Source organism: Apus apus, chromosome 2 (assembly GCF_020740795.1).
Source record: "Apus apus isolate bApuApu2 chromosome 2, bApuApu2.pri.cur, whole genome shotgun sequence".
Taxonomy (NCBI): domain Eukaryota; kingdom Metazoa; phylum Chordata; class Aves; order Apodiformes; family Apodidae; genus Apus; species Apus apus.
The window spans coordinates 43,400,449-43,418,575 of NC_067283.1; the positions used below are offsets into that span (position 1 = coordinate 43,400,449).

Consider the following 18,127-nt stretch of genomic DNA (forward strand, 5'->3'; position numbering starts at 1 on the left):
TTTATCAGGCAAGCCAAGTCACCAGGTTGTTGTCAAGAGGTTACTTCTTCTAATTCATTGTGACAATTGTTACAGTTCAACATCAGCCTTTCTCATTCCAGAGAGGAATAAATAACCATATTACATTGCAAAAGTAATTGTCATGCTGTAATAATATTTTCAGACATTTTGTGGGAGCTCTGTAGGCAAGATCTTCTTAGACTGGTGCAATTGCATGTGTTTAAGTGTAAACCTTTCAACGAATTTCGGCTTATATAACTGGTTCTGATTTTAAAAAGGCATTCTGAGCCATCCTTACAGTTTCCCATGACTTAACATTCAGACAAAACCTCCCAAACCAGTGTGTTCGGCTTATTGGTTTCTCAAGGAACTTTGCGTTTTTTCCTTTATTCTGAAATAAATTTATGTTTGCAACTATAATTGTAGATGAGCACATGCTCTTTGTTGTGTTCAGGTTATGAATAATTAATATACCAGGGATAAGGCTGCTTTCCTGTCCACTTTTTTCCTTTAGTATTCCAAATTTTTCAGGAGGTGATCTGGCATTACCTACATCTAGGATGTCAGTGGTCCCTAAATAAATTCTCGAGTCCACAGTACTGTGGACTTGTGAAAGAATACTGCTTTAACTTCTTCATAGCAAACACACATACACAGAGACAAATCTGAGAGTGGTTTTTGTGGTAGTGCAAACCTTGTCCTTGCCAGTTCTTGAAGCTCATGCAGTCTGAACTGCTGGCCAAACAAGTCTTACGTCATAGAATTTGAAAGATGAAGGAAAATAAAAAGTTAAAATAACGGGTCTTCAGAGGATTTGATGAAAAAGATGTATTGTCCAGAACAATTTGGGGACTGGAAAATTGGAGGTAATGGTCATAATTATAAATATATTTGTGTTTTCTTTCAGTTGGCTTTTGAAACTATGAGTGTAATATCTGTTGTTACTAATTGTATACTGATTGGAATGTCTCCACAAGTGACTGCCCTTTTCCCAGATTCAAAAGTGGACCTTATTCTGATTGTGGCATTGGTAGAGGTAAGTTGGCGTTCAAACAGTACGTGTGTGTTTTAATAGCAAACAACATGAGCAGCAGTGCAAGTGATACCAGTAAGTGGTTTCCCCCCCAGCCCTAATATTGAAAGGAAGACTTCTCTATCAAACAACTGTTTCAAAGTTTTACTTTTTTTGATTTCTTTCTATTCTGTGTTTTAATTTACTCTGAATGTTGTTGACATACTTCTCCATACCTTCCCAACATATCATGTATTTGTTGCTTCATGTCTTAAGTGTCATTCCTTTTCAGACAAGGAGGGATGACTGTGGGCGTTTTATATAATAGCTGAGATTGTAGGACTTTGCCTTTATGTATCTTGCTTTTGAAGCTTTCTTTTATTGCATTGCTTTGACTCTCATCATTAATGCTATTTTAGCTTTTAGGAACTGGATTACTTTTCTTGTGGCAAAAAGTCTGGGTTGTCTGTGTAGTTTTTAAACGGCATTACCTTACAGAGGTGGAGCGGGAGCACTTAGTTGTTTGTTGTTGTTTTTACAGGTGTTAAAGCATTATGCAATTAATTATGCGCTTGCTTAGAATTTTATTTTCCAAGCCTCAAGGTTTGCAGAGTTAACTGTAAATACGAATCATGTCAACTGGTTTACTGAAGTTGGAGTCTGCAGACAACCTATTGTATTCTTCTATTATGTGTGTGTAACATTCGCATTAATGTCAGTCATGTATTTTTATATAAAACTAATTTGGCAATTTATATGTAGTGCTATAGTTGCTTACCTAGCAAGATGTTCAGGGAGACCATATTATGAAAACTGTATGACTAAATGTAGGCAGTATGGAGCTGTTTTGCCTTTGCTTTGTCGGTATTTGTTCCCATCTTACATGTTACGCTGGCACTTTCTTTTATCTGGTGTGTGGTGTATCGGATTAGGGACTTGACCTGGGAGAAGCTGTCTGACCCTGTTCACTGGTGAAAGGGAGCAGGGCAGAAGCAACTGTGTGTGGCAGACACAGTGGTACTGTGGGTTTGTGCTGGATTAAATGTGTGGGACTTCTGTACCACTGAGTCTTTCTCCTGGAAGTACTACTTTGCCTACAGGAAGATAGCTAAACTATGAGAGAAGCACAAATACCATGCTCCTTTGCTAAATAAATTATTCAACTGTGCATTTCACTTATAAAGAAAAAAACCAGGAACAAAATACAGCACATTAAGCCTCTAGGACAAATATGGGGCATCTAAGGTTTATCAGTGTCAGGGTACGAAAAAATTCTGTTGAAGATATCAGCGTGTTGTCAGAAAAACATTTTAGATCACACAGAGATACAGAAACATATGATGCAGGGTGAGTTATTTTACTTTCTGGTGTTTGCTGCAGGTGAAGATGAGAATTTTAGTGTGTTTATGCTATTTTGGCAGAAGCTTGACAGGCAGTGTGAAAATGTTAAGGAACCCAATTTCTTTTAGTAGGTTATCTATGCTTTCACATGTTCAACTGGTTGGGGTAACCTAATTAAGACTTATCTGTCATCAAGTATTTGTATTAGGTTTAAGTACTTGAGACTCCAGTTTAATACAGAAAAAACAAAAGCTGGGCATAGGTATTAGCAATGTCCTGATTATGTCTGTGTTTGGTTTTTGTTTTTTCAAAAGAATATTAGCACTTTTTAATAATACTACTATTATTCTTCAAATGGAAACGTTAATATGGCAACATTTGACATCAGTCAGTACAGACATAGTGAAGAACTATATGTGAGATTCTTGGAAGCATTCTGTACTCAACCCCTACAGATTTATGCAAGATAATTTTTTTTTTGCATTGACAACAGTAACTCTACTGCTGTCTACACTTTTGATGGGTGTACATACTGTATCAGCAAAGGAAATGCTAATAAAATAAAATATTAAGGATTTCATACTAGATAATGGCAAGCATTAAAATAATAACTTATAATATTTTTTAAGTATTAAGAGATCAATTTATTTATTATTTTGAACAGTTGACCTATTTTTATCAATCCAACATCTGCTTCCATGGCAACATGATATGAACCAGGAGCAGAATCATGAAACTCTCCTAATTTACTTATGGATAGACGCTAACTGAGTGCAGGAAGTGCAGTTTTCAAACAGAAAGAAGTAGGTGAATGTCCTAAAAGCAGAAAAAAATAAACCCGTACTAACATTTGTAAAACAGTTATATCCTATAGCGTGTTTAGTTCTTCAGGCTTTACCATAGGCACATACTTCTGGTATGAACCACGTGTGCTAAGTAGATATTCCAAGCAAGTCATTGTACTTGGGTGAAACTCTTCCCCCTCACATCTGATGTGTTACACTGATTGGAAGAAAAAAAAGAAAAAAAAGAGGAAATTACTCTGAAGAAATCAGGTGAATAATTAGGGGAGTGGGTTAAAACAAGGTGTATCCTTAATTCTGCAGTGCTTTTTTATTTTTCTTTGAAAATTGTTGACAGGGTTTTATTCCTGATGACCGTTTCTTTTCCTTGTAGACTGACATAAATTCAAGGAATGCTAATTAAATCAGTTTCAGGACAACTCTGAAAACTGAGTCCAAGAAATCAGTTGGATCTACAACTCTTAGTAGTGATTGTTTTTCTTTTTAAGCGGTACATCAGTAAAGGTGTTTTTAAGCGGTAGCTGTAAAAAGTACAGCTTAACGTGACTGTATCCTAATCTCCAAAAGTAACTCAGTGTATGTTCAGCATTCAAATGTAGTAAATGAATGGAAAGCTTTTATGTAGAAGTGCACTTAGCCTGGATCCTTTGTGTCATGTCAAGGCATTTGGGGATTAGCTTGGAAATATTAAGTAATAATGGAGGGCCCTCTTGATAGCTGTAGTATAAAATCTGACCTTACAGTCTATAAATAGGCTTTTGAGAAGAATATAATCAGTTCTGTCACAGATGAAAATTAGGACCTTAGCACAGAGGACAAGACTAGCATGTTTGTAGTAAACATGGCTTAATAAACAGTTGTGCCTTGTGGATTTGATTTCATGGGGTCCTCATAAGGATTTAAATGGATCTGCATAAGCTTCATAAAAATGCATAGATATTCAAAAGTCAGTTCTGTAAGAGGTATGTAGTAGAGTAAGGGAAGTAACCCCTTCTTAAGCTTAGTTTTTTCTGCGGAAGGAGGAGCTGACAGTCCATTTATCAAAGGCTGGAAAGCAGGAATCATAGCTTGTTGATAAACTGAAAAATTAATGGTGTTAAATTTTAAAAGTGATAGCTGATCCAAAATCAAAGGGGTTGAGAGTTGTCTGGTACATCTGCTTTTCTCTAGAGTTTCAATTTATTAAGAGTATTTCTTCATCAAAGGTCTCCTTGTGTACAGTAGAAGCTCTTTGAGCTTCTGCTGAGCACTCTTAATGTCATGGCCCCAACACCCAGGCAGCTCAGCAGTAAACATTTGTTTCTGGAATTATGTGCCAAAGAAACAGTGAAACACTACCAGGGTCAAGCAGTTTGGATTCTAGAAGATGAGGAGATATACTCATAACCTAGTTTTAGACGTTGTCCTACTTTGCTTTCTGGATAAGCTTGTAAATTAGTAAATTAGTTGCATTCTGAGTGCGGTTGAAGATCTTGTGAATTCACTTCCTGAGCAAAAGTAATTTCAGGTGGCTTGTTATATCAAAATTAGAGTCTTTTCCCTTTATTTCCTTTTTTAAAAAAATCCTTAAATGTTTTGCAACCGATTTCAGTGCTATCTGTTTTTTCCTGATAAATCAGGGGGTTTTATTTTTATTTTTTAAGAAACAGTACCAGTTGGCGTATTTCTTGGCATTAATGTACATGACTCCATTACAGCAGGGTGGAAGTGAGGTGTGGTTCTGCATGGTGTAGTGTTATTCATGTGTGGAGCAAACAGTTTTACTCATGTAGAATTCAGGAGTTTGGGATTTCGTAGGTATGCAAAGTACACTGACATTTCCCAACTTTACATAGTAAATAAATTGGAAAAAGTGTGGAAAAATAGGCTGCATCAGCATACATACATACATAATAAATCCATTGTCACTAATGGAATTATAACAATGCAAAGCTGAACCAGAACAGCTGTGCGTAAAGCAATTTTTGTTTCTAAATTATTGTAATGTTTTGGACAGGTACTAATTTAAAGTACGGTAGCTGCAGAGTTTCACATATAGAATCAGAGAGCAGTCTGGGTTGGAGGGGACCTCTGGAGATCATTTGGTCCAATCTTCTTATGAAACCAGGACTGGAGACTAGGTTGTCCATGTCCTTGTAAAGCTAAGCTAAAACTTGAAAACTTCCAATGAGGGCAAGTCCACCGCTTCTCTGGATAACCTATTCCGTTGCTTAGTTGTTCTCATGGCAAAGAATTGGGGATTTGACAAGAAAAAATTTCCCTGGAACAACTTGTGGCTCATGGCCTCTTGTCCTTTCCATGTACATCCTTGTGAAGAGGGCACCTCCATCTTCTCTAAAATTACCCCTTAGGCACTGGAAAATGACGCTTAGATCCTCCCCACCCTCCCAAGCCTTCTCTTTTAAGCAGAACAAACCCAGTTTCTTCAGCCTTTCTTTGTTAGGTTCTTCAACCCCGTGGTCTTGTTGCCCCTCCAACAGGACAGGTTGCCTCCAGGTTTTCAGTGTTGGTTTCCAAGCTGCCAGTGCTGCTTTTAAAGAAACAAGAAATATTTTTAATGTGGGCTTATCCCTTTATATCTTTCTGCAAGTTGCAGTGTGTATTCTTGCTTTGTCCTCAATCAGTTTGCTTTTTAATCAGACAAAATAATACCTGGGAGCAGCTGTGCAACTCCTTAACTTTCTTACTGCTGGAATTTTTTTGACAACAGTCTCCAGGTATCTGTCTTCCCATGTGCTAATTCTTTTCTGTGTGGCAGTGTGCTTTTTTTTTCCCACAGTGATATGCGTATATCACTAGATGAGGTAGCTTAATTATAGCCCGAGTAGTTTGTCAGTTTTCAGGTATAAGCTTGAGGAGTAGTATTTACTGGTAAATATATGATGTGTGGTTTTGAATGTGTAAGAAAAAAATATTTATTATTTAGCTATAAGGGATAGGTATTAATTAGGAAGTGATACCCCTTTTCTGAAATGTTTCATGGTAAGCTACAAACCTTACTGATAGCTTTACAGTTCCTTCTTGAGAAAATACTTAGCAATCTTACTAATCAGGTGTTTTATTTTAGGGAAACAGATATCCTGGCCAACAACTATATATGCTTGCACTTGTGACAAAATTTGGAAAATACAGAAAGACAAATGGAGAAATTTACTTCATGTAAATTGTATAATTATTTGGTTCATTGATGTGTACATACATAAAATAATCCTGAAGCTTTACTAATTCTGAATGGTAAAAAAGGTTGATCCAAGCCACTGGTGATTTCAATTAACATATTGTTTCTGTTCAAGTATACCACTACTACAGCTGCAAAAATATACATAGTATATTCATAGTTGGCCAATTCTAAGCCATAAAAATAATTTGATATTTTAATTTCAAGCTCGAATCCTGTCAAAAATTACCAGAAGAAGCTGAATAGCTTTGTATAACACTTTGTGGAAGTTTCTGAAGGTTACTATAGCATAAAGACTTAAAAATATAACTGATTCTCTAGGTTACTGTTGGAGAACATTTTAAGAACAAAAACAAACTAAAATTCCTGTGCATTTTATGCACATTGTACTTTGCATAAGATTCTTGAAATTTTAGGTCTAGGTCGAATATAAAGTTAAGAAATATGAGTAAAAGAGGAACAGATGGTTCTCAGAGTTTTTTTCTCACCTCAGCAAGATTTCTAACCTCTCAGATGAGGGTAGAATTTATGGATTTGTCTGCATAAAATTTTACAAATGCTTGCTGCTGAGCCAGACTCCTGGAACCATATTATCGGGGTTAAAAAAAAAATGATGATTTTGCTGGTTGTGCATTAACACAGATTACATTTATTTCCAAAATTGAAATTTATCACAGATCTTTTTAGTGCCATCTACTGGTTCTTTTGTGATGCACACTCTGATTTGGTGTAGTTTTTGGTCACTTTGAATAGTAAAGCTTAATGGCAAAAGCTTGACACAATGAAAACAAGCATTAAAAAATCAAAGATCTAAGTAAGTTTGTAGTTGCTGGTTGTGTTTCATAGCTTTCTACTAGTGTAGAAATGCATATTAACATCTATCTGTTCTTAAATAATCCAGTGGCTTTCTGGAAGTCTCCGAATTTGAAACAGTACTGTTGCATTGTCCTATCTGAGAATAATTTACTGCGTTCCTCCTTACTTTCTGTTCTTTTCTCAAACCCTTTGTTTTCCAGGTGCTTAATTTGCTTTGTTAGAAATTGGAAAAAAATCACAGATTAATGAACAGTGCTGTTCAAGCCATGTACAAACAGTGAAATGTGTTAAATATGTGGGTATGTGTAGTAATGTGTAGGACAGCAAGAAGCTGCTGTATTGCATCAGTTTTTTCAACCTGAATACCTGAAATGTGTTGATATTTTAATACTGTGTTCACCCCATCTGAAGCATTGTATTTTGACAGTAATTTTGTTCCTCACTTTAGAGTGATGAAATTCACAACGTGATTTTTATCTTTAAATACAAATACACGTCTTTATTTGTATTTAAATACAAATACATTTAAATACACATCTTGGTTGTAGCCATGCTTCCTTAAAATCAGTTCCTAGAATCTGGTGATTTGCCGTGTAAGGACCTGTTTCATTACTGAAAACAAGATGACCAGACTTGTATATGAAAGTGTGCAATGCTTTTATGCAGTGGCATATCCACCATTTCAAAAGAACATTAATTACAGTAAAAAGCTAGCTAAGCAAATAATGTTAATATACTCTTAGCTTAATAATGGATTTTTCTAGCTTTTCTCTGCTCTACTTGTGGTTGTCTCTTCTGTTTAAGAAGGACTTGTAATTCTAAATTGTTTACTGCCATTATGGGTGTGACGTTTAGTGGAGGTTAAGAAATCAGTGGCACAGGAAGCCCTCTCACTGGGAAAGAACCTGGGAGGTTTCTTATGGAAGCAATGATAGCAAATAGGGAATACTCTCTTCTTGCCATCAGCCAGGTTGTGGTAGGAACAGGGAGCCCCAGAGGTTATCAGGTGCTACTTAGCTGAAGGACCTGAACTTTCCAAAAGGATCACAGCGATGCTTTAGCTCATGTTGGCATCCCTCCAGTAAGAAGCAGAAATGGGTGTGTCACCTGGGTGTCTGCCATTCCTCATTAGTTTACAATTATCTGGTAGGTACTGCAGTATTTTTAAACCATGTGCATGGTGAGAAGGTTGGATGAGGGAGATTCCTTAGGATTTCTTCCTGAGAGACCTATACTTAACTGGGAGAACTTAACTATTGCTAGTAAGTGCTTTAAAAGTGTCAACCTGGGAAAACCGGAGAAGACTGAGTAGGAATGTATTTCTGTTCCTTCTGGAATTGTGCAAGGCTGCCAAAATGACAAAACTTCAAAAGAAGAAGGTAAACAGAGAACAGATCTTTGGAGACAATTACAAGACATTTTAAAGAACTTCATAAGAATCAGACTTTTGGACCTCTAAAACCCACATAGCCAAATACTTCCCACAAAGTTTCCTTAATTGTATAAATACGATATTTCCAGCTCAAGCCTGATGAGGATGTGCAGCTTCCTTGCTGGCAGTTGGAAGTAGAACGGCCAGAAAAAAGCCAAGTCAATACCTATTAATATTAATTCTTTACCTTCCACTTGATTAAGATTAGTAATTGTTTAATGATAAGATAGAGTATCAACATGCAAGGCCTCCTGTCTTCACAACCATTCCAAGGTTGGCTTAGCATTTCATGCACCTGAATTGTTTTGTAAATAATGTATTAGCTTATTCAGTTAAATTATTTAAATAATTTATTGCAAATGTTGATATTTGTAGCTGCCATCAGAAGCCTGAGTAATGGCGTTTCCTAGAGAATAGGTAGAGCTATAGGATTCAGACACCAAACCTTCCCTACAGCTTTGATGCATTTCACAGTAGCGTTTCTTTGTATCGTTCTTACTAGCACTTCCTTTTCAGGTACTGTGATGTTCTTCCTATCTCCCAAGTTTTATGTCACTTCTTTGTCTAAGGTGGTATGTTTTGGTTGGTCTGTTTGGTTGTGTTTTAAACTGTGTGTAGGGGATGAATCCAGTTCTTCATTTGTATCCTTAGATGACTGAGCATGGTAATGAGTGGCTCTGACAGGCAAGGGAATCCAAAGGTAGAAGATGTGCAGTTTGCAGCTGCAGTTGGAAAAGAAGTGGAGAACAGGACAGTAAAACTGTCTCCAAATAGCAGGAGAAAGCCATTAATGCATGTGTTGGAGCCTCTGATACTCAACTAGATAATAAGCACCTCTTTTCAGAGAGAGTCTTAATGATTAATTTTCTATTTTGCATGTTTTCCAGATACATGCTTGCAAAAGAATTTACTTTTATTAAATGTTCTTTGCAATAATTTCTAATGCTCTGGTTTGGAGTGTCAAGCCTTCTGGATCAACTTTTGTGTTCATGTTGCTGACTTTGTCACACACCTACTTGGTATTGTAAATGTAATTAGCATTTATTTATTGGAAACTTGTAGTGTGATTTCTACTGTCTCTTATTTAAAAATGAGCTAATTTTTTGCTATAGTATTTTTCTCTCCTGACTTGCTTATAAGAAGTTCTAAAGCATAATTTACTTCTTAAGATCTGGGTTTATTTAAAAATAATAAAATCCCTTTGGTTTTTGTTTGCTTGCTTTGTCTTGATTTTTAAGTGCTGAGAACCACCTGTCACACTTAACTGAAAACTGATTTTGGAACTCATACTGTGCAAGAAAATGCAGTATTTGACTGGAAGGCTGTCTTTAGCAGTCTATGTGAAAACGTTTTTTTTCTAAATGCAAACTGAAGATGGTCATATGCCATGCTGTAGAGTAAATGTCTGAAGAAGTAAGGCTATTTACTTCATTTTTTCACTAAGTTTTTATCTTACACTGGAAGGAAGTGTCAAGCCAGAATTTCACTCTTCCAGTCAGAAGAAATTAGTGGAATGATGTGTCATTTTCAAAGGGATTTTTCATCAACCGTGTCAGTGTGCAAGCCACCTGGGATGCTGCTTTCTATTCTAATACCTTGAACAGTCCTTTTGAAGTCATGGGAGATTTCTAATGCATGCCTGTAATCAGCTAAATCTCTACAATGAATAATACAAAGGCAATACAGTTAGAAGCTGCTGAGAATCATAAACCATAATATGTTTGATCAAGGTTACTTTTAGTCCGAGATAAACAAGTGTGTGAATGCCTGGTATAGGGATTACAGATAAACCAGAATCAAATATAAGAGTATCTTTTATTAAACTATAAATACAGAATGTGCAATTTGAGTTTATCTGCATCTGAGTGTGTTTTTTTCCAACGTTCATAACCATTGCAAATTCTGAGTGACACTTGTTTTAAAAGCTGGTGAAAAGGGAATAAACAATTTATTAAAGGAAATATTTAAATTTCTACTGTTACTGCTTAGCAAATAAAGTTATTGAATTCAATGACTTTTTTGTTCTTCTAGCTTCTAAAAGGCTTAGTTAAAAAAAAAACATAGCAATGCTAGGAGTAGTTTGTAACAGATAAATTATTAATATGTCTTGAAGAGTAGTATGTTTGAAAAAAATGAAGTATTATTTTATTCAAACACTAGTTGCATTTGGTAGTCCTGCTTTATTTCCTGTGTAATTATAGGAACTGTGGGAGCAATCAGGAGAAATGTAATGGGTATTAGTGTGACATCTTTCCAGTGGTTTTCATGCCAGTTTAACAAAATAGTTCTAGGAAAAATGTATTGCTTTTTAACAAGCAAACAAACCCCAAAACCACCACCACCAAAAAACTCAAAAACAACAACAATGAAAAAACCATAAAAAGTGACTCTAGAGAGCATTTGAGGGTTACCTCTTTACATATGCATAAGGAATCCACAACCCAGACTATAGTGTTCCTCTAAGTGCCCGTGTGTTTCACTCCCTATGAGTACAGGAGACTATAAAATTAATTTAAATTCTGACTTCAAACTATCCTTTAAGAGTCAAAGTACACCCAGCAGTGAGAGTGGGATGTGGCCATATTCCTCCCTGTGAAGGCAGCTGGTTGGGAAGTGACACTGGTACATTATGTTAATAGGCTTATTAATTGGTCTTCCCTACACTTAGATGTTCCTGTCAGGGCCAAATAAAACTGACTTTGGGTATGTCAGAAGGAAGGAGTGAATCTGCCATTTTAGGGCTTCTAGTCTGGATTATTTTTGGTGCATATCTGGGAAGCCACGTGTAGCACAAAACATAACTGCAGATTTCCTGGGTAGAATGGAGCCTGCAGTTCTTTGACAATTGCCTGATCTTAGAATCAATGTGATTGAAACTGCTGAATTTGCTTAATATAGGTAGAGCCTTCTACCATTTTGTTTTTCTGTTTTTATGAATTTTTCAAGCTTCTCAGGCTTTCCAAGCAACTTCTGATGCTCTGAGAGTTACACTAAGGCCTTAACTACCCAGAGAAATTAACAGTAGCAGGTCAGTTCCGTAACAGTTAGTGAAGAACAAATGTCATAGGTTCACCTCCCCATATGAATGCTGTTACAATATAATAATAATTTTATTCTAGTGTAAATCTTTAAAAAGAAAACTGCACAATCTTCTGAGTCTTTAGTCTGTTTTCTATGTCCCCCCCCAACTGTTTCTGAAGGTGAAGTGAGGAACAGTAATGGCAGCTCACTTTCCCCTCTGGCCCTCCCAGCCAATGAAGATAAAACTCTGAGATCTGTAGTTACGCTTTAAATACTAAATAGCTTGTATTGCAATGGATCAAAAGCTTTGCATTGTAAAATGCCTTCTAAAGCTGAAATGTAAGAGTATGTACAGCTAGCTGCATGATATATTTCTCAAATTTTAGCTAAGGAAGCTATCTGCAATAACTGCCTTTCTAATAGAAACACTGAACAAAAAGGGGGGAGGGAATCCAGTTTCCTTTGCAGTGTCACATTGTATTAGCAAACGCAGCTGTGTCTTGCTTTGCTCAGCTTCCTTCTGAAGACATCTGAGCTGCAGAGGTGTAGCGAGTGATAGGAGCTTAATCTTACAAGCCATAAAAGAGAAAGATGCTTGTTTTGATTCCACAAAGCAGTTGTGGCTAATATGAAAAAAAAGTTGTATTGTGGCTTCTTTCAAAGTTTCAGAGAATTACAGCTTTGACTTGTTCTTCAAACAAAAGAAGCCTTCTGTCTTGTCATTTTCCTTTAGTGTATTGTCTAGAGATTTTGTCTTGGTACAATAACTTTGATATAAATATGTTCTTGTGTGTGTATACAATTTATAACATACAATGATAGCTTAGAGGTTTTTGGCAGAAAGTCAAGACTTAAAGATTAATTAATGTTAGATTCTTAGTACTTACTACTATCTATAGCTAGCTACAAACTGTATAGCTACATCTGGAAAACTGGTGTTGAAACTGTGGAGATGAGAGAGTTACCTAGCATTTTGGTGTCTACTTCAGACAAATCTTGACTTTGTCAGGATGAGACTCAAGCATGTCATTCTCCCTCTGCTTCCATCTAGCCTATATTCCATCAGGAGAAAGCATGAGTGACTGTTAGAAAGTGGAGGAGCTGCAGTGCAGGGTAACAGCTCCTCAAGTCTGGTTGATTGGGGAATGAGAATTCAGTGTTTTGTGAACCCTGCTCCTATGTTTAGCTTATCTAACTTTTTTCCCTGCTCTAAACCAGGATCATGTGTGTCTTGACCAATCCTAGGAGATGTGAGGTTCCTGGCATGGGGGTATTCGGCCTTCCAAAGTAACCTATGCATGAACTTTCTATTCTTGTCGTTAGAAAGCCTTTAACCAAAGTCTCCCAGGTACAGGTTAAGCTCATTGCTACTTGTACAGAAGAATAATTGGTCACTGCTTCCTTTATGAGACCTTCAGGCTGTTATTATGCCCTTCTTTTTTCTAAACTATACAAACTCAAAAAATCTTTCAGCTCCTCCTCACAGGTAATTTTATTTCAAAATAATTGTTTTTGTGCTTAGCTGGGTTGTCAGATTTTATTTTTTTAAAAATTATTATACTTGAAATCAGATACAAATGCATAAGCTTTACCACTTCTAAGCATAGAAAAAAGTTCAAGCACATCCTATGTTGCATGTGATGCTTTTTCTAGCATGTCAATTTTTAAATATTTTTTTTCTGCCATGGCCCTGTATTGAATCTTTTTTTTAATGAATTGATGCAATACATCTTTTGATGTGTAGCTGTTGGTGTTTGCTTTAACTAAACCTGGTCTTGTTCATTAAGACTATTTTTCCAGTTTTTCAGGTTCACTGAGTTCTAATCCTGCTCTTCAGAGCGCTACTTGCTTGATACTTGCTAGATGTGCAGTTCTTAAGCAGATTTTCCTGTTCATTCACCAAAATTGTTAATGAAAATACGGAACGAGGGTCTTAACCAGCACAGATATTTGTAGGCCCTCAGGGGATAGTCCTTCCAGCTTGACAGTTGCTAACAATTACTGTTGGAAGGATATTCTTTTCCAGTCAGTTGTGTGCATCCCTATTCAGTAATTTGGAGTGTTGTGAGAGTGACAGCTACTATCAATCATGTAAGACAAGTTGCATTTACTTTTTTTGTTGCTTCTGAACCCACATTTGAGGTTATATGCATTTCTGCACTATGATTTGATTTGTGAATGGTTTTGCAAAGAATTTTTTAAATGTAGAATTTACTTTTTTTAAAAAAGAAATTTAGTTAGGAGACATTATGAGAGTAACATTTTTATCTTGGAGAGAAGGTGCATAGAAACTCTGCATGTGGTAGGTCTTACGATTATTTTACCACTAGAGGGCTTATTTGTGTAAGAGTGAAAAGTGTGATTAAGAAGGTTGCCTTGAGACAGCTTTCTGATGCTTCACATGGTCCAAGGAAAATGCAGAAAAGCTCCCCATATAGAATTGTGACATTGAAGAGATGGAAATCAGACTACAAAGTTAAGAATGTTATAAACTAGCAATTTGATATTCCTTGTTCTTCTAAACTTGGAAGTTTATTCGGAAAATGAAATGAGAGATTGTATTTCAATATACAGCTAGGCCTGGAGGCTGGTTAGGAGTAAAAAAAGATTGGAGAAAACAAATTAAAATGTCCCATTACGTTGTGTTTTTGAAGAGTTTTTCTGTTTATTTTGGCTATGCTTAGAGCACCTCTTTGAAGGAGCCATGCGTTTTTTTACATCAGTTGCATTATCTTGGTTTCTACTTGTATTTTGCTTTTCCTCACATTGAACATTTCTTCGTTTTTACAGTCCACACTAACATGCAAGATACTCCCTTGGGAATCAGCTTAGCACGGAATGTGCCTCATTCTCAGTGCCAATAAGACTGCTGGTGCAAGTATCCTCTCTTTCCTGTTCATAAAGCTTGAGTTGTAGTGGCAGAACATAACATCTCTTTTGGCACTTTCCAAGAGCCTCTCTTTTGTTTTGAAACATTTTTTGGCAGTTGCTTGGCTTGTCAGCACAGAATCTGTGGAGACAGCTTTCCTGAAAACTGCTACTGGCTTTGGAGTTTTGCATGCACATGCACCTAAAACTATTTTTTGCAAAACCAGAGTTCTTTGTCTGACGCTATTATTTTGTTAACAGGTCCTACAAATCCTGTTTAATTACTCTTAATATACACAGTTGTCATTCTGAGTTTTGTGTCTGTCATTAGCAAGTATGGAATCCCTAATGTAGACAGCGAAGCTTCATATTTTCTCAATAATCTCTAGACATGTTGTTTTGGCTTTGTTGGTTTTTTTTAATAAAAAGTACATACAACTTGGCAACAAACCTGTTGATTATATACGAAAGTTTGTTGCTGGTAGTAATAACACAACAAAGAGGTTAAAGGGAAATTTGATAGAATATCCCCTTCTAAAAAAAATTAAAAAAAAAAATTAAGGCAAAATTTTGTATTTTAAAGCACACAAAGAGTAGTTGGCTAGTTTTTATTTCTGTCTTCTTCACTGATAATTCTTTTCCACAAGAAACCATCTCTCGGCAAGTCTAATGTTCCACACCACTGCAAAACTGTATCTCTGCATATAATATTTTTCTCATTTGATGTAGTGGCTTAGTGTCACAAGGCTGTGATGAAATAAGTGGTGGCATGTATTGCCTTTCAGCGCTAACTTGGCTCTTAATAGTTGTAGATAAAGATTTGGGTTTTTTTCCTCTTCCTGTTTTGCATCTCTTTCCAAAAACTGTGCCTTTTCTCATGAGTGTCCCTGACAGCTGTAAGACCTGGATGCCAAGTTCTGGCTTCCAAGCCTTGACCTCTTCTTTGACATCTTTTCTGGTCTCTTGGCTGGCTCCTTTGCTTGTTGCTGTGGCAGCTGTGGAATTGTTTCTGGAGCTGATTGATGCAAAGTAAGCTCATTTGGATTCTGCTTTATTGTTGGTGATGCCACTTTTCTTAGACTTAGCTCAGTGAGAATTATACGTATGTTTTTATTTTATTCGAAGAGTGAGAATGTTTTTAATTCTGAAATTGCTGTGATACAAACATTGATTTTTAATTTTCTTATAGTAAAGAGCTTCTACTTTGCTTGGAAGTAAACCAGTCTGAAATATAAGTACATGGCACAGAGAACAGTGATCTTCCATCCCTGACATTTTTGTTTGGCACTAGTTTTCTGGATAAAAAGAATGACAGTGCTTTCATTGTGTGAAGTATTTCAGCAACTTTGTGAAGAGCAAGTATGTATCAGACATGTTTTAAATGGCTTAAAAGGCATGTGCGTATAATTTGGAGACCAGTATGTATTCAATGTGTGTTACCTATTCATGCATTTAGTATTAGTAGCTGTGCACTAAGAGAGACTAATCTGATTTGAAATAGGTTTTATTAGAGGAAAAGGGAGAGGCAAATGTTGATACGGGGTGCAGGGTTGGGTGGTGTGGCTAAACCTTGTTTTAGACAACTGAAATTTATGAAGAGGAAACAAGAAGTACAATAACATATTTTTATCTCAGCAAAAAGTGATGTTTTAATGCCTAACAAAACTGTCTGTTGAAATGTAGTATCATTAAAGTCAGACTTATGGTGAAAAAATACAAATAAATATCCAGTGATGTTAGAGGTGAAGTACTATCCATGTCTTCAGCAAAACTGTAAAGCAGGACAAAAATCAGCCCTTCAATGATAATTACAGGGTTGCACATTGACAGAGGATGTGCAGAGTTTTAAGAAAAGCTGCTGTAACTAGATAACCTCTTGGTATGTTTATCGCAATGCCTGTGGTTGTATTTCAGAGCAGAAGAGACAGTTATAAATACTGAGTAAAGGAATGTAAACTGTTTCTGAACATTTCAATAAAAAAAGATGGTGGGATAAAAAAAAAAACAGGTTTGACCTTAACAGTATATTATAACATAAACATTCTTCCTCAAACCAGTCCAAAATAGCTGTGAAATAAACAGAGAGAGAGAGATTCAGAAGGGCCAATATCCCATCGTGCTGGAGGAAACAAAAAGAACCCAGGGTGTTAAACTGTGACAATTCCTTATATCAAGAATCATCAATATAAATGATGGGTTGGTTACTCATCACAAGCTGGATTTGAATCATTCCATGTGGGCGGACTCACAGCGTTTCAAGATGGTCAGGGATTGGTTATATCCACCAAAAGGTGTAAAATGCCAGATCCTTCTGTCTTCTTGCCATCTTGCATCTCAGAGAATGAGAGAATGAAAAGCAGAACAGTGCCATAGTGGCTTGCAGGAGAAAATGTGGAGCTGTAGGAATGAGTAAGCACCCAAACCAGCTGCAGTCTGCAGAAGCACTAGCTCAGAAAGAAGCAGGGTCTGTTTAGTTGGGGTTTTCATTCTCACAACAGTTTCTGATGCTGTATGCTGAGTTAATACTCCTTGCGTCTATGAACTGGAGAGAGAGCGAGCTTGTCATGCTCAGCCTCAACTGTTTGGAGAGGCAGAAAGAGAAGATTTAAAACAGAAGTTAAAAATATAATAAGTATATGAGTAATTGCAATACTTCACAGATTTTTGTGGACAGGGAACATCCAGTGCATAACTCTACAAAGGATGGGAGAAAGGAAGGACTAGATCAAAGTCCTTCTGGTTGGAATTATTAAAAGATATTTGCATATCAGTTAATAATTTGCTGTAATTCTTAAGGCACATATTAGCTTTCTAAATCTTTCCAGAAATATACACTGTAATTTACACAAGTAAATTAATTCCCTACTGTAGCCACTTCTTAGTTTTTACCATTTACAGTTTAAACACTAGTAACAAAAATAAGGATAAACTTAATAATGTTAATGCCAAGATTTTACTCTAAGTGCAAAGTCAATCCAGAACTGATTTAATTATATTGATTTGGGTCTCTTAATGAATATATAACTTTGCAAGACCTTTAGTCTGAATTTCTAGCACATGGGTAGTTTTATTAGCCATTTGTAAATGTGTGTTCCCAAATGAAAATTCCATCCAGACCCACCTCCAGATCCAAGGTTCCAGACATTCCCTTAATAGCCTAAATCTTCTTCCTCTGACTCCTGGAAATCTTTTAATATGGTTTCAGGTTTTGAATCTCTGTGTTGGTGCATATTTGAATCTACATTTCAGCTGTCTGTGAAGACATGTAGCAGAACACTGCCTTTGTTTTGCACAGGAGTGGCCTTTTAAATGCAGAAGGCTGTGAATGCCTGGCATTCTTTAAGGACTTCTGTTGTATCTGAGATATAAGGGGAATGTTACTTTGCTTAACGGATTTTCCTCTATTTGTTCTTATTCATCCCAGTGTTACTGCCTCCTGTTGCCTAACTATATATCCTCTTATGCCACCATGTATGTGTTTTTTGGAGGTTTTTTTTGTCAGTTGCTCATTCAAGCCCTCTGAGCTTGAAGCTGCCTTGGCTGTGTGCTGATCTATTTTTATCTGATAATTGGTTTTCCTGCTTGAGGGATTCACACATTGTAAATTGAACATTCTGATTTGTTGTGTCCCCGCATAGTGTTTTTATTTCCTGGTG

The 18,127-nt window shown here is 36.4% G+C and overlaps 1 protein-coding gene across 2 annotated transcripts in view; it reads left to right on the forward strand.

Annotated features, from left to right (window-relative positions):
• ANO10 (anoctamin 10) overlaps nt 1-18,127 on the forward strand; it is a 127,651-nt gene that overhangs the window by 21,629 nt on the left and 87,895 nt on the right. For both annotated transcript variants that reach the window (XM_051610593.1, XM_051610594.1), the window contains one exon: nt 908-1,036. In XM_051610593.1, coding sequence (XP_051466553.1) covers nt 908-1,036 — 129 coding nt within the window. The remainder of the gene's footprint in view (nt 1-907; nt 1,037-18,127) is intronic.